The sequence below is a fragment of the Crocodylus siamensis genome, chromosome 3 (assembly GCF_052110815.1).
Source record: "Crocodylus siamensis isolate JL-2025a chromosome 3, ASM5211081v1, whole genome shotgun sequence".
NCBI classification, from domain to species: domain Eukaryota; kingdom Metazoa; phylum Chordata; order Crocodylia; family Crocodylidae; genus Crocodylus; species Crocodylus siamensis.
The window spans coordinates 61,857,988-61,883,117 of record NC_143397.1 but is presented as its reverse complement, the minus strand read 5'-3'; the positions used below and the strand labels follow the sequence as shown (position 1 = coordinate 61,883,117).

The 25,130-nt window shown below is 39.0% G+C and overlaps 1 protein-coding gene across 4 annotated transcripts in view; it reads right to left on the bottom strand.

Annotated features, from left to right (window-relative positions):
• The window catches only part of KCNN2 (potassium calcium-activated channel subfamily N member 2), a 114,065-nt gene that overhangs the window by 75,063 nt on the left and 13,872 nt on the right, over positions 1 to 25,130 (bottom strand). For 3 of the 4 annotated variants that reach the window (XM_090038393.1, XM_090038392.1, XM_090038391.1), the window contains exon 3: positions 17,084 to 17,502. In XM_090038393.1, coding sequence (XP_089894519.1) covers positions 17,084 to 17,502 — 419 coding nt within the window. Of the gene's footprint in view, positions 1 to 17,083; positions 17,503 to 18,421; positions 18,750 to 25,130 lie in introns of those variants that run through there. The other variant, XM_090038394.1, reaches the window with a different exon arrangement.

Sequence of the window (25,130 nt, the reverse complement as noted above, 5' to 3'; positions counted from 1 at the left end):
AAGGATGTGGACAAACTGGAGAGAGTCAGGCAGAGAGCAGTGAAAATGGTTAGGGGGCTGGGGCACGACTTCGGAGGAGATGCTGAGGGAACTGGGCTTATTTAGTCTGGACAAGGTAAGATGAGGGGGGGTAGTATTTAATTACAGCCTTCAGCTATCTGAAGGACAGTTCTCAGTGATGGCACATAACTAGGGTGACATCTGTGCTGTTTTGGCCAGGACAGACCCAGAATTCAGAGGCTGGTCCCAGCCAGCTGTTCAGAATTATAACAGGAAACAGAGTTGCAGTATGGCCAGGAGTCAGAGCAGTGCAGAGTGCCTCGCAGCTAGGCAGACAAGCACTACTGCCTGCCCAGCATGCTGCCCTGCCCCCACCAATTTGTAACAGTTCCTGGGAGGGGGGAGGCAGGGCACTGTCCCAGACTGTATACCAGATTTTCATGTGGTCAACTGATACATAACAGAACAAAGAGCAATAGTCTCAAGTTGCAGCAAGAGAAGCTTAGGTTAGATACTAGGAAAAACTGGCCCCGCTAGGAGGGTAGTAAAGCACAGGGATAGCTTATCCAGAGGAGTTGGTAGAATCTCCATTCTTGGAGGTTTTTAAGACCTGGGCAGAAAAAAGACTTGGCTGGGATGATCTAGCTGGGGATGGTCTTGCTTTGAGCAGGGGGGAGAACTAGATGCTCTTCTGAGGTACCTTCCCCCCATTCTATGATTCTATGAAACTGCATACTGTAACAACAAATGGCTAAAATGTAAAATGTCTTTATTAAACACAATTCAAGATAGTGACAGGCAGAACTACCAAGTTCTGCCTGCTGGGCAAAACTCCTGTGTCTTGGGGGGGAAAAAAAGAGGGGTCTGGTGCTACGCAGTGGAGAGGGAAGCAAGGCGGTCAATCTTACCTGCCTTGGGGACTCAAAAGGCATGTACTGCTGTTGCTGTGTCCCCACACCTGGCTTCTACAGTTGGGCCATGGGGACTGCTTCTGCCTGGCTTCTGTGCCAGGTGGCACAGGGCTGCTCCTAGTATGGCAAAAATGCCCTGCTTGGGAAGTGCCATTCTGGCACTCTCTCAAGTTGGCACTGAGGGTTGGTTCCCTGATCACTCTCCTCCCAATTATGCTACTGATAAAGAAGGCTGGAAAAACTATAGATGGCTGACTACATTGTGGACCTAATTTCCAGTGACTTGTTTTCTTTTAAAGTTAAAATCTGCAAGTCAGGTAGACGTGTAAGCACTAAAGTTTTCCCCCCCCTCCACAGTTTTTATTTGCTGATGTAGAAAGCTGCATGTATATTTTTCCATGTGCAATATGTACGAGCAAGAACAGAGTAAAAGCCTTAGCCTAGCTGAAAGCTTACTACATGCATGCAAATGAATGGCTAATGAGGAGAGATCAGAATCCCAGAAGAGACCATTCATAAACAGATTAAGCAAATCAAAGTGCACAAGAGCAAACAATCAATTTGCATATTTAAGACTGACATAAGTTGTCTTTAGTAAAATTTCTTTTCTACCAGTGTGCATCTAATATTGCTCACTCTATTGCACCTGCTGTCATAAAGGTAGTTGTATCAAGTAAGAAAATCAGCAGCACAGCAAAACGAGCAGGGCTCACAAACCAGATCGTGTTTGATACCTAGAATCCTTAATTCCCGTTAATAGGAACAAAATGTTCTGCTCCCTAAAGAGTCAGGCCCGCAGAAAGAGTGCCTGGAGATTTCAATGACAGTACATAGTCTACTCTGATCAACAGTAACTTATGGTGGGAAATGTTATGATGCTGATTACACCATGACATGCACCTTCCTTGTCTAGTCCTTCCTGAAGTAGACAAATGCTGAGTCAATCAGAGTTTAGTCAATCAGCTATTACATAAAAGCATCAAAAAAGCCCCACTAAAGAGCCTGATCTATATCGATACCGGGCAAATCTGGTCCAACTAACCCACAGCCTCTTCCAGATATGTGCTGGGCTTGGCACGGGAGCACGCCAAGTATCAAGTAAAGTGCTGGTTTGGGGTTGGTTTGTTTTTTTTAAAGTGTCTGCAAGCAGCAAATGCAGGGAAGGAAGTTTGGAATGGAAATATCAGTCATTTACCCTGAATTACACTAATCTTAAGAGAGAAGTATATATATTTTGAGAAACCACAAGACCCAGACCTATTGTGGGCAAATGGGTCCTTTCTGATTTTCTTTAGGACTGTTGGTGTTATAGCAGAATTAGCAGAAATGCACACTTCACCTAATTTGATGTGTGGATCACAAAGAAAAGTAAGACTGTCCCTAGAACAAAATTTTGTTACGTTTCTATTACATGCTGATTACAAACAAGTCTAAGGACAGATGACCACAGCAATGAACTATCAATGATGCCAATATTTTGTGAAGCTGCCACTGCTGATCTCCACAGGCAGCCTGCCAAGACTGCTAAGTGAGTGTCCCGAGTTTGTGGTAAGGGAACTTCTTGCTCACTTGCTAGTTTACAAGTTATTTTCAGGTGTTCTGTCATATCCCTGCATAGCTAGGAGGACTGAGCTCCTCCGTACTTGCTAATTACTGAGAAGTCATGTTGTTCAATAACTCATATGGACTGGTTCTGAAGAAAGTAAGAAGAGTTTGCATGCATCAAGTACTGCTCTTAGCCTCAGTACACTAAAATGAACTACTGACTTCCATAAAGTTTAAGCACCCAGTGTCATTCACTTTGGCATATGGGCTCCCCAACTTAACACTGAGGCACCAGTCAATTTTCCTGATTGGCAATAGAAGGGGGGAAATGGGAATACTTATGCACACTCTCTCTTTGTTCTTGTGCTAATTGAGGGATGTACATTATCGGAACTGAAACCAACACATTATCTTGGCAGTGCTTGCCAGAAATGGAAACCAAGCCAAGTTGTACTTGCAAACAGCAGCAATGAAAATCTTGAAAGTGGTGTCACATGCATACAAAATAAACACATGATCCAGGAAGGAAGGAAAGGCAATGATGCAAAGATACCCGAACTGAACTGAAGCCAATTTATTACCTTAGACTTAGTGTTAAACCTCTCTAGAAGTAAGGAGGATTTTACTGCCATGGAATCCAAAATCGCTTCAAAATTTGGACCGATGTCAAAATAGGAAGTTTTATTTACCACAAGGCCAAGAGAGTGGAACAGAAGCATAAGTGTCTTGGCCAACTGCTGAACCCGATTAAAGGATGCCCCTTTTTAATCAGCCAATCATCTAAGTATTGAAAACATCTAAGTATCTATTAACATATGTAACTTCTGCCACTGCTAGGTCATTCATAAATGCTCTTGGTACAGTTAAAAACAACAGTGGTACAGTGCACCATGCCAATTATAAGTCTGTGTAGTTGAAACTGGCTGTGTGGTTGATGAATGGGAAAACAAACACCTTTCCTAGATTTCATAGACATTAGGGCTGGAAGGAACCTCGGAAGATCATCGAGTCCTTCGTGACAGGAGGTGCAAACAAGCCTCCTTGATCAAGTGAGAAGATCAAAGATAATGTGTCCATTCTGAGTCTCAAATGATCATAGAAAAGTAGGGCTGGAAGGGACCACATGAGGTCATTTAGCCTCTTGTTCAAGGCAGCAACATCTCCAACTAAACAATTTAACCAAGTGTCTATCTAACCTGCTCTTGAAAACTTCCAAGACTGGAGATTCCACAACTTCCCTAGGTAGGCTGTTCCAATGCCTGACCACCCTCAGACAGTTCTTCCTAATCTTCAGTCTAAAATTTCCCTTGATGCAGCTGAAGGCCTTTACGCCTCGTCCTGTCCCCTATAGCCACAGAGAAAAGTCCATCTCCATCCTCTCTGTAACTGCCAACTGCTGAACCTGCTTAAAAGACTCCCCTTTTTATCAGTTCCTGAAATCCAGTAAGAAGTCCCATCCACCTTTCTTCTTAGGAATGATGAAATATTTGAGTATAACCCTTTCCCCATGAGGAAGATACAGACTCTGAGTGTTAGCTGTAGAATGGAGTCCATGCCTTCTCTGAAAAGTGACTTGCAGAAGTCCCTAGTGGGTTGGGACTAAGTAACATGAAATTTGACTGAGTGTTATATAGAAAGAATTTTCAGAATTTGCCTGTCAACTTCTATGCTGTTAAAAAAAAAATTAGGGGTGATGACAGACGTGCGGGTTCCCACTAACTCATGGTGCTTTACATAAAGTGCCATGAGTTAGAGTGCTCCCCCGCCACATACACACACACCCACACAACCCAACAGATGTTCACCTGTTCGGGCTGGGGAGAGAAGCAGGGGGACAGGGGAAATTGAGCCTGCCTGCCTGCAAGCAAGCAACAAGCAGAGGAGCCATCCCTCTCTTCAGCTCTCCCCCTCCCCCTCCCAGCTCTGGAGCTGTCAGGAGGAGAGGAGAGAGGAGTGGGGAGAGGAAGCCCAAGCTGGAGGGAGGGCAGGAGTGGCTCAGTGCTGGTGACTTCTCCCACTCCCCCACAACCCCTTCCCTTCCTGCTGACAGCCCTGTAGGAGGGGCTGGGCTGCATCAGCCCAGCTCCAATCACATGAAAAATTAACCCTAGGAAATACAAGTTCCCTTAAGTGTTCTAAAATACAGCACCTTTATCTGATACCTCATTTGATATGGTTTTGGGGGGTTTTTTGCATGACTGTCACTTAAAAAACCTCTGCAGCTGTGCACGTCGTGGCACAGCTGTAGAGCGCTTTCATGGGACCAACGCATAAAAAAAAACCCCAACTTCTGTCTGTGCCCCAAGACAGCTCTTGCAATGGGTGGTACATTAGGAAGCAAGGGCTAGCCCCAGGAAGCAACGGATGTATTGGTCTCAAGAGCCCTTTCAAAAATGTATATGAAAACTAAATGGATACGAAGGACAAAAGAATAATTGGCCTTTTCCTTTGCACTCTTTCTTATTGATTAGGAGGGAAGAATACAATTTAATAGTAAAAGGACAAAGGAGCTGACTTGTGCTGGTAAGCAGCTAGATGCTTATGAGAAACACCTTTGGTACTGATCGTTAATTCATCTATCTAAAGAATAGCAAATTGAGTACCCGTTTTTAAAAAGGGTAATCCAGGCAATTACAACACCAATAGCAGGACTGCAATATAATTAAAGGTTTTGAAACAGATGATTATTTTTTTCAGTATCCAGGGTATGGAAAATAGGAATATGGGACTAAAACACAACATGGTTTTATCCAAGGAAGATCACATTAAATCATTCTAATATCTTTCTATTAACCAACTTTTCAGATATATGATCTTAGGTAAATAGGACTGGAAGGGATTTCATGAGATGATCTAATCCAGCTGCCTGCTCCAGGGAGAAGCATTCGTGATTAAGCCATTCCAGCCAAGCGTCTGCATAACCTGCTCTTAAAAAATTTCTAAGGTAAGACATTTCACAAGTTATCCTGTTCTAATACTTGAGTACCCTCAGTCATAAAGTTCTTCCTAAATTTCCTCTGAAGCAGCTTGAGGCCATTGCTCCTAGTCTTATCCCCTACAGCCACAGAGAAAAGTCCATCCTCTCTGTAATAACACTTCAGCGATTTGAAGAATTATCAAATCCTGCATACCTGGTGTTGTGGTTCAATGGCAGAATCTTTGCCTGCCATACCGGAGACCAGGGTTCAATTCCCAAATATTACATAAAATTACAGCTATTGAGGCACCAAACATCTAGACTTGGTCTGGTTTTGGACACTGTCTGAAGCGGGAATGAACGGTCTAGGCAGCCTCTGCTCCTCTATACTCCTGCCCAGAGAGACACACACCACAATCCAGGACTGACAGTTGCCTACCACCAAATCCCACCCTCAGCCTTCCCTGCTGTAGACTAAATACACCTAGTTCTTTCAGCCTTTCCTCATATGTCTTGCTTTCCAGGCCCCTAATCATTTTTTGCTGTTCTACACTGGACACTTTCCAGTCTGTCCACTTCCTTCATAAATTGTGGTTCCCAACATTGGGAATACTCCAGCTGAGGCCTCCAAGTGATGAACAGAACAGAAAAATCACTTTCCTTAATTTGCAAGTGACTCTCCTTTTAATACAACCCAGTATGCTGGCTTTTTTTAAAAAAAACAAGAACACACCATTAGCTAATATCCAGTTTATCATCTAGTGTAACCCCAGGGTCCTTCTCTGAAGTACTGCAGCCTAGCCAGTCATTCCTCAGTCTTTATTTGTGCACACAGTTATGTGGACCCCATGGTAGGACTCTGCAATTATTCTCACTGAACCTCATCCAACTGATTATGGATCACTTCTCCAAGTCATTCTACATCCAAGCTCTATACTACAGAGTACCTGCCACTCTATTCAACTTGGTACCATCTGAAAATTTACTAAGAGTGTACTCAATTTCACAACACAAATTATTAATCAAGATACTGAACAATACTGGACCCAAGATAGACCCACTGAGGAACCCCACTTGATACCACCTTCCAAACTAGGAGAAAACACTGAGAACTAGTAACAGAGCATAATAACACAACCAGTTATATATACAAGTTATGGTACTTTCCTCTACTCTGTACTTCTTTAGCTTGTTAATGAGAATGTCATGGGAGATGGTGTCAAAAGCCTTGCTAAAGACAAGGTATATCACATCCACTGCTCTCCTCTCATCCATAGATCTTGTCATAGAAAGAAATCAGGTTGGTCAGACATGACTTACTCTTGGTGAATCCATGGTAGCTCTTCCAAATCACCTTGTTCTCTTCTAAGCGCTTCTCAACAGATTCCTTGAGGGTGCTCCATGATCATTCCAGGGATCAAAGTCTGGTGGACTGGTCCGTAGTTCCCCAGATCCTCCTCCTTCACTTTTTTAATGATGGTACTGTATTTGTCCTTTCCCAATCATTGGGAGTCTCACCCAACCCTCCATCAGTTCTCAAATGTGATAATCAATAGTTCCAAAATTACCTCAACCAATTCCTTGAGTGCTCTAGGGTGCATCCCATCTGGTCCTGCTAAATCGACAGTATTTAGCTACTCTAAATAATCCCCAACCTGTTCTTTTACTATTCTAAACTCTTTATCTCCTTCACTATCTTTGCCGCTGATTACACTCATCATCCAATAGCTGTCCCTGCTTGTGAAGGCTGAAGTAGAAAATGCATTAAATACTTCAGCCTTCCCTGCAGCATCATGCATTCCATAAGGGACTTATGGCTTCTTTGTTGCCTCAGCCTTCCTAATTTTCTCCCAGAACATCTATGCAATATTTTTATACTCTTCCCTAGTACTATGACCAAGTTTCTACTTATTATAGAATTGCTTTTTGAGTTTCAACTCATTGGAAATTCTACTGTATGGCTAAGCTAGTCTCTTTCCTATTCTTCCATCCCATCAGGATAGCTTACTACAGTGCCCTTAAAAGGGCCTCCTTAAAGTACAGCCAGCTGTCCTGGACTCCTTTTCCCCTTGCCTTCCAAGGGTTCCTGCCCACCCGTTGTGCGAGCTTGTTAAAGTCTACTTTTCTGAAGCCCAGTGTTTTTATTCTGCTGTTCTCCTACCTACCTCCCATTAGTATCTTGAATTCTATCATTTTATGGTCACTGTCACCCAAGCTATCTTCCACCTTCACATTCTTAAAACAATTCTTCTTTGTTTGTGAGCAGAAAGTCAAGAACAGCTTTCCCCCTGGTTCTACAACATACTCCAAGAATTAGTTGGACTGCTTGTACACTGCTGCATTTTCCTCTCAGCAGTTTTCCTGATAATTAAAGTGGCCCCATGAGAACCAGGTCCTGCGAGCTGGAAGCTTCTGTCAGTTGTTTAAGGTATGCTTCCTTCTCTTGGTTTGATAAATCCAATGTGTGAAGATAGATGCAAAGCATGAATTCTTCAAAATAATTAAACTGAAAATAGCAATGCTGGTACCACAGCCTCATCTAGGCAATACAATGCACTAAGCAATGGAGAAACATCTTGCAAAAAGGGCTCCTGTTCCACAGACAGTACCATTGCTGGGCTCTGATCCCTTCACACCATTTTTTTCTCCACTTATTTTTCCAAGTGCAGTGACTGGAGCGGTAAACTCACAGGTGTCTCACAAATTCCAATGGAGCTTTTTCTAGCATAGGGAAGCAGAGAAGGTCCCCAACAGGAAGCATGGTAGGGTACATGGTTGGTAACGTGCAAACGTGATGCACTGTGACAGCCTACACGCTGTGTCAAGGCATACTGTAGAATGAGCCACTGCTGAATAGGCAGATGATGCACTTGTAGTGAAAGCAGATAAGGTACTAAACGTGACACTGAGCTAGATCTTTGTAGCTGTTTTTAACTTCTATTAGAGATTCAAATACCACACATACCATAATATTGTAGAGTCTTGTCTACACACAGGAGTTGCACTGACTTACTTTATTAATTGCAGGCCAGTTACATGGACAGCCTTAAACCCATTAGAATACCTTACACTGATTTAGCATAGGCCAATTCCTTTCTTAAACTGAAGCAAGTTGTGTGCACAAAAATAAAGCCTTAAGCTAGTGGAAGCTCACCTTAACCCAAACAAAACTGGAATAAGGTACATCAATCAGGGCTGGAACTTTGCTAGCAAAGTCCCAAATCTAAACCAGACTTATGATGCATGATTGTCAGTATAGACCTAGTCTGTGCATTGCCTTCACAAATTATGTAAATAACTTACATTCCCATGAGGACTTATGCTTGCCTAATTCTATCCCAACCATACAGTTGCTCCAATAAAAAAAACAACACCCACATAAATCTTTGCCCAAAACTTCTAGTTGTTTTTGAATTTGCAATATGGAAAAGAAAAAAAGAAACCTTAGATGCAAGAGCATAACTGCAGGAATGTAACATTTTAAATGAAACCAAAAATAAACTATCAAACTGCAAATTATTATAATTTCTGATTAAAGTACAACATAAACAATATTTTTAAATATACTTATATAAAAGTCTTAATTCCCCATTTGGATACCAATGACCTTTACATTATTTAGCTGAAGTTGCAATGAAATTTATTAAAATAAAGAAAAAAAAGTGAAAGACACTGATTTATGCATCAGCATGGTAATGTATATCCTACAGGTTTCCCTGGGAATGGGGTCCTTCTGAAGTAATACACCAACTGTTTTGTACTGGCATGCAAATAAGTTATCGTAAGGCATACTAATACCCAGGACCTTCCAGGGTTTGTCTGTCCCCAAATGGTTGTGCATGTCACTCTTGTAGAGGGCTTCAAAGATGGGCTCCGCTGCCCCTTTTGTGGTTTTGTAAACCAATATTATATTTGATATCTACTGCTAACTTCTGCAAACAGAAAGGACGGTTTCATAAGCAGTTACATCTATTTTTATTCATGAATCAGGCCCTGAAATATAAATATTTAAAAGCACCACAAATAACATTTACAATTACTTAATGTTTATTCTGCAAGATTTAAGATTAAAGCTGTGATGCCAAGAAATTATTTGATCATTCAATGCATTGGTAGACAGTAGTAAATCAAGATAATTATGAGGCACATTTGATTGATGCTGTAATGATATTTTATCTCTACTTTTGCAACCAGTGAAGAAACTTGATCACCAGTAATGTAGTTTCAGTAAAACCAAAATGGAGATATGGGTCAGTGGGTTTGTTTGGTTTTTGGTTTTTTTTTTAATATTCTCTCTTGATATTTCTTAGTTGAGTTAGCTGTAAAAAATAAATAAATAAATAAATAAAATAAATAAAAATAACCTGGTTTGTTATCAAGTTTCAACCTTTTGGCCATAATCAAGTGAAAATGTTGGTTTGTTTTAAAACTGCTTTCTTTAAATCTTAACATCCACATCAAGGCTGTAAAAGAAGCAGTATACAATAAAAGGAATATGAACATTAGACTACAACAGGAAAAAAGAGGAATCTGTTCAGTTTGTTATAAAATTGCTTTGGATAAGATAATTTCTCCCCTAATATATAACCTTGCTTTATTTTTATGATTTGGTCAATTTCTTCTTACATCAGCAAACTGTATCAGAATCAAGTCATGAGAAAAATCAGATATCCAAGTAATTTTTCTTCTTGAACTAGGACTGAGACGCTCCAGAAGTCAGAGTTGCCAGTTCCAGAACAGGGATCCTTAGATTGTGGGAATTTCCCTAGAGGCTGGGATGTGGGAATTTCCTGTATACAATGTGAGTTGGCACCTGATCTCCAGGAGACCTGGTACATAAGGAGCAGAAAATGAAAGAATGAGCACCAAGTTCAAAGGGAGTCCAGCTTATCACACAAATAATAAACATTTGAGTTTCCCATGTTAAATCAAGGAGAAAACAGAAGTGGAATGAGGAAAAATGATGACTAAACTGCTCTGTCAGAAATGCCTTCAGAGCCAAGATACAAAGAGGCATCATTACATAAAACAAGGAAGCTGCCAGGGAAAAATGTAGTGGATGCAATTCTGGTCTCAGTTTGGCTTCTGGAGCTGTACACTAACTCCAAGTAAGTGAATGGAGAGATTCTGAACATATTATCAGCATAAATGAGGTCAGTAGTTAGCTCAGTATTTATAAAAAATGTGTCTGTGTTGTATGAGAACTTTATAGGCAAGGTTGTAACCAGCATTCCATTATAAACCTTATTTTTTGATCTTCCTTTGGGTTGGAGGAGAAGAGGCAGGGGAGAGAAAAGAAAAATCTCATTTTACCCTGAAAAAGCATACTAATTCTCATGGCATTTTTTCTTTTCCCCAGAAAGTTGGAAGCAAATTTGTTAAACCATTTTTCAATCACAGAGTAGTGAAAATTTAATGTGTTCTTAACTTTTATGGGGAGGTCAAAGCAGATTTATATTTTACTGTTATAACTGACTGACTGCTGGGATGTGGAGACATTTCAGCAACAAGCAGAACGAGTGCTATGACAGAGACTGTAAAAAGCAATTTGTTTGCAGTATTCAAGGGTGAAAGCAAGGCATTCAAAAGTGTTCTGGACTTGGCTTCGAGAGTCTCAAAATAAATTTAAAATTACTGTATTTTTTGGGTGGCATCAGATAAAAATAAAAGTATCAATTAGGAAGCACATGAGTGGCAGGCAACTATAAATTGATACCTGGCAATAAGATGCAGAGATGTAAGCTTATGCCACACATACCTGTGAAAATGTACCCTTCCACTGTGGTAGTTATGTCAAAGGCTTCAACACCTCTACCGTGTCCATTTTCCATGTTCATTTTGCCAGATGTATAGGGTGCAGGACTGTGGAGGATACAATTATGCTAGCTCCTGAACCAGAAGCAGTTTGTTCAAATGTCACCAAGCCCAAGCTCAGCCTCAGTTATATAATGAAGTCAGTTTGGCATTGAAAGCAGCCTATTAACATAGCTATACTACTTCCAGTTTGGGAATTTTGTGTGCGATACATCTAGGTACAATGCTTGCTGAAGCTATATTACCTTATTTGCTCAAATCTCAGATGACCCCAAATTTAAGATGACCTCCCTCCTTCCCCAATAATTAGATTCCACAGAAGGAAAAACTTTAAATTTGGTACTATTTTTATAAACAGACCTACTGATGGAAACTATAGAACTGTGCCAGTAAGTCATAAATTCAACATTAGCTTTAATTCAAGTTCAAAACATAAAATGTAACCTTTATTAGGTTTTATGCAGAACCTGGTGAACGTTACTCCCTTCTTAAATGCAACAACTTGGGACCAGTCACTTTTGCATGCATCTGTATTTTTACACTCTTCACTGTTTTCATCTTCTCCCTCATCTTCCCACACAACATTATCTTCAATTCCATCCATGGCCCTGGACATACAGCACTTCCTGAAGCCTTTAATACTGGATTTTGAAGATCTGCTATCCTAAGAAGTCGGAATCCACTGGCAAAGCTGGCTGTGGCTGGCTTCTTAATCTTCCCACCAGGTGTAAGACCATAATTCCCTGCCAAAAGCTTGTCTGAGTACTGACATCATAAATGGTCCTTAAGGACTTATTCATTACGCCATCCAGTTCTTAGAGTTGAACTGTCACACCAGCAGGTATGACTACAGGATCACAATTCATTGACTGAATTTTTGCTTTTACACCTGGTGTTAAATGCCCTCTGAATGAATCTAACATTAACATTCATTTATTTATTTATTTTTTAGCAGTGTCCCATGTCTTCATTTCCACACAACATCTAACCAATCATTCACCAATTCATGAGATATCCATCTTTGTTCCTGGCACCTAACCACTAATCCTGGTAGCAACCTTTCTTTTGGCAGAGTTTTGCATTTCAAGCTCAATAAGGTGCCAATTTTCTCCTATCTGACAATACTACTAACATCACTATAATACGTGACATTTCATCTCCTGTGTTTCTCATAATTATGGATTTTGCACCTCTCTCATAGCATGACATGCTTGGCATGTCAAAATAGACTGCAGTCTCATCAGTATCACCTATCTGGTCCAGTAAGTAATCATTTGTGTAGCCCAATAATGTACCACTGGAATCTAACAAGTTTTTCACTGTAGTCTGATGGTAACTTTTGTGCAAGTAATATTCTTTGGCTAAGCCACTACACGTTGAATAATTTGGATATACCACCCACTACTTGCTCTAACTTTTAAGGGGAATTTTCAATTCCTTTGCTATATCTAATGCTTTGAGTTGAAGCACTTTGTGGGTGTTCAGCATTCCGTCCTTTCTTTTCTTGAACACACTTGAGAACTTGCTCATCAATTTCAGGAAAGCAACCTTGTTTTGAACCTCCAAATGTTTTCTGCGATAACTTAGCATTCTCAATTTTCCTTTTCATTTTCTCCATCAAGGCATACTTGCTTTAGTAACATTATACTTCCTTCTCACCTCTCAATTATTGTTTTCAGTATAATTTATAACCTTCATTTTAAGAGTTTGTATCGTGGCTGCATCTCATTATTTTTGGTATCTTCACATTTGTACTGCTACTTCCTCTTATTCCTACATGATCTGTCACGAGGGTTTCCCTGGCACTGCTGGCCCCAAAGAACTTACCATAGGAATTGTTTCAATGTTTTAAAAATTTTGGCCAGCAGTAGGTCAGAGTGACTCAGTATGTGCTGGCCAGAAACCCTGCACATTGCGGGGATGGTGCCTGCCAGGTCATTTCAAGCTGCATATGGGGTTTCTGGCTAGTACGTGCCAAAGCAATGGCACACACTGGCAGGCAGCAATTTGGAGTGACTCTGCATTGGCCAGTCAGGAACCTGGCACACTGAGGGGAGCCTGGGTGTCCTCTATTAGCTAGCCATGTGCTAGGTGCATGGCTGAGCTGCCTCTTCGCTAACATTACCATCCCCTGTGCATTTTCTGATTTCATCTAAGTCGTATGCAAATCATAAGACGAGGCTTGATTTCCCCAAGTTGAACTGGGGGGACGGTCCATCTTATAATCCAAAGACAGTAATTAGTTCAGTGGGATGTTAGGGCACGTTGCACAAAGTACAAAAATTGGGAGGTTTATCTCTGCTTACCAAAATACCTGGATTTGGGGCCTAACCACCTTCATTTTTCTACTATGCCCTCATGGGTAACCTTAAGTTAGATCATCTGAAATGCCTTATGTATACACCAGTTCAAAGGTCCACCAAAGCCTGGCAGTCCATTAGTGTGGTTAAGGTACAGCTTTTTCTAAAGCCAATGGCCAACAAGGAAGTTGGTCTTTTCTTTCACCCCACTACCTGTATGACCAGGTTCTCATTTATTGCAGAGTCAATGGGAAGTGGCCTTTGACAAGTCCAGAACAGGGCTTGAACTCTCATTTCATGAGCCATACCAACATCTTAACAGCTCTGCCACCACTTCACTCACTATTAAATTTGCTGAGAGTAGATGATAGACTTATTGTCTTCAAAACAGAAAAAGAATATTTTTGATTTAGCTGAAACATAAGTCAAAAGATTAGACATATTACACTGTCAGAGATCATCAATGCAGTGCAGTCCTTATTTCAAGAGAAAGATGAGTGTGAATTGTAGGCCTCTGCTGAATATGCCAAGACAATAGTTAAGTGATGATAATGATGAAGCGACTGTCACCACACTCATATGTTGGAACATGACAGCCAGAAAGTCAGCAACAGGTAGAATGGCCAATGTCAGTAAGACACAGTTAAGTGTTAGGCTTAAGAACAGTTAGGTGTTATGCATACAGTACAAATGTTTATTTCCTGGCTTATAACTTGCATTAAAGAAAAATACCTGGACAGTATAAAGGTTTCCCTTAGTTACCATGAAAAAAATCTACTTAAGCAAAAGCTAAAAAGCATATTATCTGTGTAAATTAAACTTTTAATAGAAAATGAATAAAGCCCATTAAATATAGCCTCAGCTACTTCCTCCGCCTGAGTATTATTACCTGCACTAGCCTTCGAACAAAGGCAAATGACCTAATTTGACATTTCCATCTTTAATTACTATGAGATCTATCTAGGTGATCACTGATCAGATACAAAAGATTGAGATAGTTTGAAAAAAAAAAGAAAAGAGAAACCTTTTCACAATCTGTTCCTCTGGACTTCGCTACAGGGTGAAAAGTCAAAGTTTTTGTCAGCTGTCTTACTAGTAACTGGGAACCAAGGCAAATGACATAGACTGTGCATAAGTGCTGAGAGTGGGGGGACAATTCCATGCTACCGCTGCAGTAGAGGGGCACAACTCTGTGCCACTGCCCCCGCTGCTACCAGGTGTTAGGTCTGGGCTGGGCTGCAGCCCCATGATCCCCCTACATGTTGCCTATGATTGATTCAGTATAGTACTTCCATGATTTATACTTCCTTCACAGTAAACCAGAAGTCTGTATGCACGAAACTGGGCATGCAACTGCCATTAACAGTACACTATGAGTATACATTCCAAACCAAATATTCATTCGTTTTAGGATGTTAATAATATTGAATTTTTTCACAGTTTGACACTACACTGGTCTTTCATTTAACTCCACTGATGGAAGCTTGGCTACACGAGGGATACAATTTGATCCTGGAACTGCTCATTGTTTAGCCAGTTCTATTAATTTATTTTAAATAAATATCAGCCTGGTATCGTTGTGCACTGCAGCAACTTTATGAGCAGCAACTGAAGTTTCCAAATCTGGTTGCAGGTTCAGTAGAGATTACATAAAAGTGACACTCATGGTATATTAGCATTCGTGTGCTATTTTAATGGGCTTAACTCACATGAGCAAAGTTGCACACTGCAGGTTCTGAGCTCAAGAACCCCACCATTCTTGTTCAGTTTTCTTTTAGAGAGCGCCTAGGTTTATGTTTGTTCATTTAGAATATTTCTCTGATAAAGGGATAACAACAGAATTCCACAATCAATAAAAGTTAGTCTACCGTATTACACCAGAATGACTATTAATATGTACACAGTTATATTAATTAGCAACAAAAATATTGATATTACTGTAAGCTGAAGTTGCCCAGAATCGCTTTTAAAAAATCATAATTTGGGAGGCCACAGGACGGATGGTGTCCCAGTTTAAAAAAAAAAAAAAAACACACTGGGAGGGCAGAAATGTGACACAAAAGCAAGCAGATCAAAAAGAATACCCTGAAGCCTGTTATTTCCAAGAAGCAAAAACGTCAGTATTTAAAACTATCCAATTACAGAACAATTTAGAATTAAACTTTACCAATCTACCCCAGGTGAAGGGAATAATTTCATGGAAAAGTAATTGATATGCCTTTAGTATAGTTTTCAAAGTATACATTCTATAGATAGCTATTCTTAGCAGAGGTGATGATGTGTTCCACTGACTATGGAACAATACTGAACCATCTCAAAGAAGGTACATACTGTATCATGCTTTATTCCACTATTTCTTATCTCTGAGCTTTTTAAACAGTGAATGCAGCAATAGGAAGATGACCATCACATTCAGTTGTACAAAATTTCCCATTTTTCATTTATCTGAATGAAAGGAGCAGCAAACAACTAAACAGGGATCTAACCATAGCAATTGACCCATATCAGTTAACTGCCAGCAAATAACTGCAAAATCTTTTAAAAAATAGGCACACAGGAAATGGCAAAAGGATTACTGAAGAGTTAAGAGTTAGTAGCTGGCAGCTTGAAAATATATTGAAGATCTTCCAGCTGAGGTAACTAAGAGCATTTCAACTAAGAGAGTGAGGTCTACCTACCCTACCAATTAAATCCTACAAACTGTCTCCACTCAGACTCCTCCCCTCCCCACCGCAGGTTGAATGGAGTCAATATGGTGGAAACATTTTCAATTACTGGTGTTTAAGGGGTATTTTTGAGGAATCTGATTCCATGGTGTTAGCACTGGTAACTATTTCACATCTGCACTGAGGTTTGAATAGAAAAAGGGAACAGATTATCAGTGTATTTCTAGAATACTTTTTCTGACCTTTAGAAAAAGGTAACGTGATAACTTTGTTATCCTTCCCATCACTAAACCAATAAATACCATAGGGATCAAAATTAACCAAAAATCAAAAGGTAAGGTCTCTTTACCTACATAATACTAGGGATTAGACCTTTCCCCCTCCCCCAAAATTACAGGACACTAGATTCCTCAGAGTTTTGGAAAGCAGCATTGCATTGCAACTTTGCATTACTAGTTTATATGCACCATTATTAATAATTATTTCAATCCATAAACTAAAATGGTCAAGACAATTACTAAAGAGAATTGTAATGTCTATTGTTAAATAATATTTTTAGCACCTATCCACTTTGATATTCTAGGCAATTTATAATAAGCCATGCATATAAAATGATGATCGAAATGCTATTTAGATAAAATTAGAACAAAAAGTGAAAATGTTAAAATTGCATCACAATGCTATGGCAAAAATTCTTGACAATTTAACCCTCTCAAAGGGCTTTGAAAGAGGTCAGGAGGTAGTCAGTAATATAGAAAACAAAATGCAGCTAGCAGTCAGCATATAAGGAATCCTTGAAGCTCCCTTCCATTCAACAGAAGAGAATGAAATAGTACCCAAGGTATCAGAAGAGGGATATTCTGCAATATGTTTAGGTTCCTTAAGTATATTACAAAAGGGAAAAACAGAAGAAAAAATAATAAGACTTACCTTTCACAAGCCCGGACAGTCCATGCAGCAATTATCCATAATGATATACTAAAAACCAACAGTACAGTTCCTGGACATATTGTCATTAAAGTCTTCATAACAAAACGTGTATTGAAGTTTATCTTATTTAATGCTCCAATGCTTCTGGATGAGGCATCAGTGAAAAGTTTGCTATGCAAAAGCATAACTCTGGCAATAAGATACAGTCTTAAGAACATTGGTATAGATAAAATAATATCCACATCAGCTGTTGTTGTGGATGGAGTATAAGAAAAGGCAAGCCGGGCTGTCCATGTGAATGTATAGTTCCCAGGTATGGGATGTATAGCACACACCAGGATTTCCAAGCAGATGAAGAAAATACGCTCATAAGTCATGGCTATTCTCCAGTCATCTGCTCCATTGTCCACCATGAACAACTGAAATAATAAAATATAAGGTCAACTTTAGTACAACATTATCAAAACTCCTTTTTTTTTTTTTTTTTTACTATGCTGGGATGGCCTTTAGCAGGTGACATTTATACCATTTATTTAAGAAATGGAACTGGGTTAGTCAAATACACTGTAATTAAAGTCGTCATAGCAAATGACATTACCAAACTGAAGTCTAGTGAAATCATTCAACATACTCTCCTTACACTATATAGAACTTTTATAGAAATTAATTCCTAGGTTATGCGGTAGAAATTCTATATTATATACTAGTGGAGCTCAGCCTATTCAGCCCCATCAGCTGGAGGAGTGGTGCAGGGCCAGTCCACAGGCTAGATCTTGCATGCGGGGACAGTCTGTGGGCAGGGCTGGACTGACACACGTTGAGGGGTCTGTGGTTACAATCCAGGCCTGGACCAACCCAGAGGGCTGCAGGTGACAGACTTTCCTACAGTTTTCAGATGTTGCCACCACTCCCCTACCGGCAAATTTCTAGACACGTGGGGAGCATCATGGGCAGCACCACTGCCATATGCTATACTATGTATATAAGAAATTATGTGGAACCTCATGTTCCGCATATCATTTAATAAAAAGTTCATACAATTTCTTCTAGTCTGCTGTCTTGTATACTAGATCTAAAAATGAAAAATCACCAGTACTGGTATAAAAGTCAGCCTCCAATTTCTTTTATCAAAGTCAAACCAGTTTGCATTTAACCAGGATACTGTTTAACAATAAACAATAGGGTCATACTTTCAAAAGGTTAACAAGATATGAGTAGGCAAGAGGTGCGATTAAAATTAGGTACTTTGACCAAATAATATTCGTGTCACTATTCAGAGGTCTAACTAAGTGGAAGGAGTCATTTGTGCAAAACAAAAACAAGTAGATAACCACTTACCTGTCCACAAGACAGATAGACACACAAGACCAAAGTCTCAGATTTTGCATGGTGTAAGCTTGAGGAAAATAGCTATCAATCTGTTCTTCAATTGTTCAATAGATAGTTACCCATTATTCTTCTGGAGAACAATAAATTCTTGTATCTAAGTACTTAGATTACTTCAAATACAAATCAAATATATGGTTAAGCTAATATTGTTTTAAAACAACATTTTACCAATATCTTTATTAGTGAATTTTGTAACCTCGTCACCTCTTTTAACCTAGCCTTTCTATCCATTTCAGCTAAACTACTGAGAGCCTGGACAACAAAATTATAAAATTTCAAGAGCAGGGAACTTTCCAAGTTAGAGAAGAACAGCTTGAACTGGTTTCATGTATCTACTCTGTAAGTGGAACCTAAGCCACAGTAATTTAATAGTTCTTGTTTCTGATGTAAGATACCCTGATTTAGCTTCGCAGTCAGCAGGACAAGAGCAGATACACAAAACATTTACAGAAGATCAGCTGACATGAACTCTGGACCTGTAAGTTTCCTCAGTCCCTTTAAAGTAGCAATATCATTTTCCCATCCCCTCCCCATATGCAGAAAGACGGCTCTCAGAAAAGACCATTAAATTATTTTCAGAAATGAAAATAAAACAGAATACTGTTTAATTTATAAATGTAGATATGAAAATCTGATATTACAAATGGTTCATGAAAGAAAAATGTTTTTGAAGAGTTTAATACAGAAAATGAGTGTTTTAACCCTTGAAATGTCAGTATGGAATATGTTGTATATGGACACATTTATTTCTCTCAGAATAGTGACATAACCTATCTGTCTTATTAGTGGGCTATGTAAGGAGAGCACACTTATGGCAATATATTCTTTCAAGGATTTTATATTGTGTTAATGGCCACAAAAGGGCCATCTGAAATTGTATCCTTAAATTTTCAACGGTTTTTGCATTTTTTCCCTTTTCAACACTATATTGCAGAAACAAGGAAAAAATCCTTGCAATCAGCCCAAAATACCAGATCTTGACAAAAATCTGACTAACGATAAGCCTTTTCACATGCTGCATCAATATTCTGTAGCTTTCTTTGGAGCAGACAATGGACCCATCGTATGTCAATAGATGGCTGTCTTTTGGTACCATCTGTGCGTGTTCATTCAGACCACCTCACTTCCTATTAAAAAAAACAGAGCCCCTATCCCTACCTCTGCCTTAATTACAGCAATTGCTTCCATGAAAAAGTAACATTAGCTGAAATACATTAATGTTTTCCTATCACGTAATGACATTTAGCAGCTGCAATCATGGGGACAGTGAACATCATGTACCCAGACAGCTCAAAGTGAATAACTGTTAAGTATTCCGTAAGCTACCATGGTTCCTACCCCAGGGTTTCTTAAAAAAAAAAAAAATGCATTTTATGTTAACAATCCAAATGACATGAGACAGAATGAGAGAAATTCATAATACGTAGCAAGAGTTTTCTCCAAAAGTTTTACATAGAAACTACCTGAAATTAAGTTATCTAACACACAAAGGGAAGCTAATTTTACAAAAAAAAAAAAAAAAAAAAAAAAAAAAAATCAACATTTTCAGAAAATCATACTCAATCATCATAGGATATTGGGGACTATGCAGGGAATGACATCAATTAGTTTCTAAGAATATCTTTATAATTTGTATTCAGAAATAAAAATTAAAAAATTGCAGCCACTATTGCCATTTTGCTTCACTACTCTGAAGATACTAGAAAACAGGAGTGAAAGAGAAGCAGCTATAGAAAAAACGGTAACAACTATAAATCAGAGATTTCCCTCCCCCCCCACATTTGCAATTCCAGATTCCAAGTTATAGAAACTGAGACACCCTCCAGCATTCCAATTATTTTGACAGTATAAAGAAAAAGCATTAGAAAAAATAAGGGTACAATCCAGAAAAACAGCCTACTTGGCTGGTGGTCTACAGAAACCCTGTGGACCACCTTGGTTTAAAACACTGTGGTCCCAAAAGCATCTAAAAACAAACAGCATGTTGTGTGCAAGAAATACCTTGGTCCGTTTGTTCAGAGAGGACACTTAAGTCATTACATCACTTCCAGGCATATTGATTGGTAAAAAAACAAAACAAACTAAATTTAAGGTAAATGGGAAAATCTGACCCATCATAACCATCTTCATGATATGGTTTATGTTAATTTAATGCTAGTACACAAAGCCAGTTTTCTATTAATATTAATATCCTGCTGTGTGTGTCTACTGTGTATGTTTTGGAGGTCACTCATGGTAAGGAAGTATCAGGCTGACATAAGTAAAAAGTACTGGTACCAATTGAAGACAATTTCTTAAAATAAATCATGATACCTACATAGATTTAGAGAAGTGCTGTCATTAGGATAAGATGATAAACCGAGGATATCTTTACTTAGCACAGCATAAGTGCATAATGCAGTGTAGAAATACCTGAGCTAGCTCAGGTACCAGAAGCAGTACAGGTACCAGAAGCAGTACACCCACAGTGATGAAATGCTCTATCTGGGCTAACATGATCTGCTGAGAATGGCACATTACATCTTTGTTAGATTAGGTACAGAAGCATTAAAAACAGAAATAAAAGAGGGCATTAACACATGTGTGTCCATCCTCATACTCAGTGCAGGTGATGGGAAGCGGGAGGAAGTAAACCAAGCTTTAAACCACGTTTGTGCTCCCCATGCCAGCTGGGATGACAGAAACCCATGCCTCCAACTGTAACAGGCCAATCCTAATCCATCCTAATTTCTATCAAACTGTAATGGTCCCAGAGGGAACTACAGTTCAAAATCCTTGGGCTGAAACTCTTACTCCACACTGTCCTCTCATTTTACCTGCCTGTTCTGACTCATCTCCATCAACGAGAGGGGAGAAGATGGAGTATTTATAGCCAGTTCTATAAACAGCTGAAAGAGAATCCTAAAGGGAATATCTAGCTACCCTTTCCTGTTCCCCTTTATTTCAGGAGAGATGCACTTTACATTAAACAAAGTTAACAACTACAGAAAAAGGGAAAACGAAATAAAGACCAAATCTTAAAAAAAAAAAATCTTACAAAGTTTAAAAGTTTTCTTCAGTATCACCTATACACCATTTCCTTCAGTCCAGTCAGTAATGTAGTAATAAGGAAGAAACACTGATTGCTTCCACAGTTAAGGATGATCTGAGCTTTGCACTGGAAGCAGACTTAAAAGTATCTAAGTATGGATAATGCAGTATATCTTGCACAAAAATTACAATAACTAACTCAGAGCATGGATTGTTTATTTTACAAGAATTTCTTTCCTTTTACAAGGAAATAAAATAATTAGTTTACAGTTCAAAATTAATTTTAAAATGGGTTCTTCATGAAATATGCTACTTTGTATCAGATCCCCCCCCCAAATCTTGAACAACATCAGTAATAGCATAATGCAGACTTTTCAAACTTCCTATATAACAGCTCAAGTACTGGCTATATTTGGAGATTTTTTTTCATGTCTAATAGTCATCTTTATAATATTTCAGAACTGATTTTTTCTTCAGGGACTAAAAATAATGTTTTTCTACAGATAGTTACATAACAGGCTTCCCTATTTAAAAATGTCTCCCATTGTTTCCGTCAGAGGAAGAGCTAAGCTTTCTTTAGGGGAAAAAAAATCACCACTGTCTTCCTCCCCAAAGGCATACTGACTTCAATGTCATAGTGAACACGGGAAAGAAATAAGCCTTTTGGAAGAGGATACTTTTGCTAAGGAAAGCAGAAGTGAGAGCGCACAAGGGATTATGAAGGGCAAGCATTAGGGGATAACCGAGCAAATGTGGAAGTCAGGACCTGGAGAAAATTGATTAGTTTGCTCTAGCTGCTTTGCAGTGATTCAAAGTGAAAAGACAGTCTGAGCATAATGGTGAACCTGTCCCTAAACAATCAAATAAAGAAAAATAAAGCCAAGTCTGATACTAAAAAATCCAAATAATCAAATACTACATGATCATATTTTGTTCATGTTGCTTGTTTGTGTGAGGTTAGCATTTACCCCATTACACACTTGTTCTTCAGTAAAACTACATTCAACTGGGATTGAGACTAAGTATATATCAGTAATTTAAGTTTATAAGTGTTACAGGAATGTTGCACCTGCCTCAAAACTAAGTATAACAAAGCAAGAAAGTGCAGAATTCAGGTTACATGTAAAAGAAATCTAGAACAAGAAGCTATGAAAGTGTAGAGTTCACCACTTCATCATTCCTCCCAACCTGATGTCCAAAGGAGCAGACACAGGATCTCCTCAGAGTCCATTATTCTTCCAAGGGTCCAAAGCAGCAAACACTGATACACAGAATGTCCATATGTCCTTCTGTGTCATTGTGCTGCTTCTCAGAGTAAGTTACAACCTTGTTGTAAAGGGAATATTTCAACACCAAGACTGGAAAAGAAAAAAGTGCCCTGTAAATCCACACCTGATGCATTCCTTCAGATGACAAATACAGTTCTCACACTTCTCTAGTAGCTGGAACTTAATAATTTTATAGTGACAGAGTAACTTTAATCTGTCTACAAAATTATTTATCAAGCCCAAACGTATTGAGCATGTAAAAGAAATCCCAGCCTATTCTATCCAAACACTGCACAGCATCAGTGGTTATTGGCACTGCCCAGTTGTTGATGGTTTTATTAGCATTTATAACATCAGTAAAAAAAAATAAATAAAAAAAAAAAATAAAAATCTAGTATTATCATTTGAATGTTTCGTTTTATCAATAAAGCATTCTAGCTTGTGCAGATTTTCTCTGGTAAAACAGATTCCAACTACTCCCTGAGCAAACAAGCGTGCAAAGTTTTGCAAACAATATTTAAAATTGAGACTTGTCCTGAGCTTAGTATAAATTTACAACATCATTTTCCTTGGCTTCAAGACAGAGCTGTAAAATTCTTCTGGTTTCAGGAATCTCTCTTGCCATACAGACTCCATTCTACGTCCAGCCTTAGAAAAAGCCTGGTTGATGAAAAAGAAGGACAACATATCACTGCTGCCACCGGACAAGGTAAAACGAAAATTTAAGAATTATTGCACCTAGCTCCACTGACTGACAGATCTGACCTGAGGCTAAAAATAAAAGCTGCTTAGCCTTTTCAATTTCCAAAAGCAGGAGAAAGGAATGGTTTGCTAGCCTTCCCTCCTGCCTCCACTATACAGCTAAATCTCTCTGCCTTTGCTCATATAGTTGCATCCCTATACTGTCCTTGGCTGGAAACAGGTGTCTAGTCATGTATGGCTGCAAAATAAAAAATGGATAACCATGGTTTCTTTCATCTGACAGTAGAATTTGGGATGTGGATTTACCACTGAATAATCTTCCTTAAACTATATTATTCCACAGCCTGCCACTAAACATTTCATAATATTGAAAATTGGATTGAGAAAACAAAATCTAGCTGTGACTCTTCCTATGGCACAAATATTCTTCATTTAACTTGGGTGTTTCAAACCAGCACATTTGAGATCACACCAGAATGAAAATAATTAAATACAAAATGGAATGAAACTAAAGCATTTTGCACAAACTCTTCAAAAATATCCCTGACGTGCTGCCAGTGGATGTTGTTTGACACTTGAGTATTCAAATTTGCAAGTGCAAATTACTTCATATGTGGTATTGTGGAAATGGGCACAACTTACTAGATGCTGTCCAGGCAAACAGCCTTTCTCCAGACTTCCTTATAAAATGGAGATTCAAGTTCTTTGCCTGCAGACTTCGTGGGTTAAATTTTATAGGCCATCTTAAACCCTCTTTGAAAGAGCTGGCTCCATTTTGTTAATAAAAGGTGTCAAATTCCAAGATGTAATCACATAATAGGCTGTGATTTTCTTACCTGGCAGTACAACGATTTTCTTCTTAGGAAGGAAAAGTACGAATGTGTGTGTGTTTGATAAGAGATTAAAAAGTTGAAGCAGTGGCTCATGATAAATTTAGTCACATATTACAGATACAAATAAAGAGCATGCATGGCGTGTTATATAAAAGACATCATGAAGTTGTAGAGGCACTACCGATCTAATTCAGCATGACGCTTTTAGACATTACACAATTAGGATACTTTCAAACACTATTATGGTATACCCAAGTGTGATCAATTACAATATTATGTTGCAAGAGATGCATAGCATATGCTGTAACACACTGTACATCACACAACGAGTTACGCTCATGTTGCAGAGACTGCATTATACCAGTATTCTTTAATTGTATACCGGAGTTTAAGAATTACACAAAAATGGACAAAAACATCTGTTTGCTCTATTTCTACTTCCACTGGCATGTAGGAGAAGCTGAATTCTGATCACAACTCTGACCAAGACTCCCACTGTGTCTCTGGATAAGCACATGGAGGAAACAGGCCAATGGACTTCCACAGGGCTCAATGCTCACTCCAACCCTGTTCAACTTATATATAAATGATCTACCAACAACCTGCAAGTTCATCTATGCTGATGACATCTGCTGTACCACTCAAGCTCCATCTTCCTGTGCTCTGGACCAGACCCTGAACAAAGATGTGACAAAGCTGGCAGACTACTGAACCACATGGCAGCTCATGCAGAGTCCTACCAAAACTGTATCTAGTTTGTTCTATCTCCACAATGCCAGTGCCAAAAAATAACTTAATATGTATATGGGTGGTCAAAGACTAAAG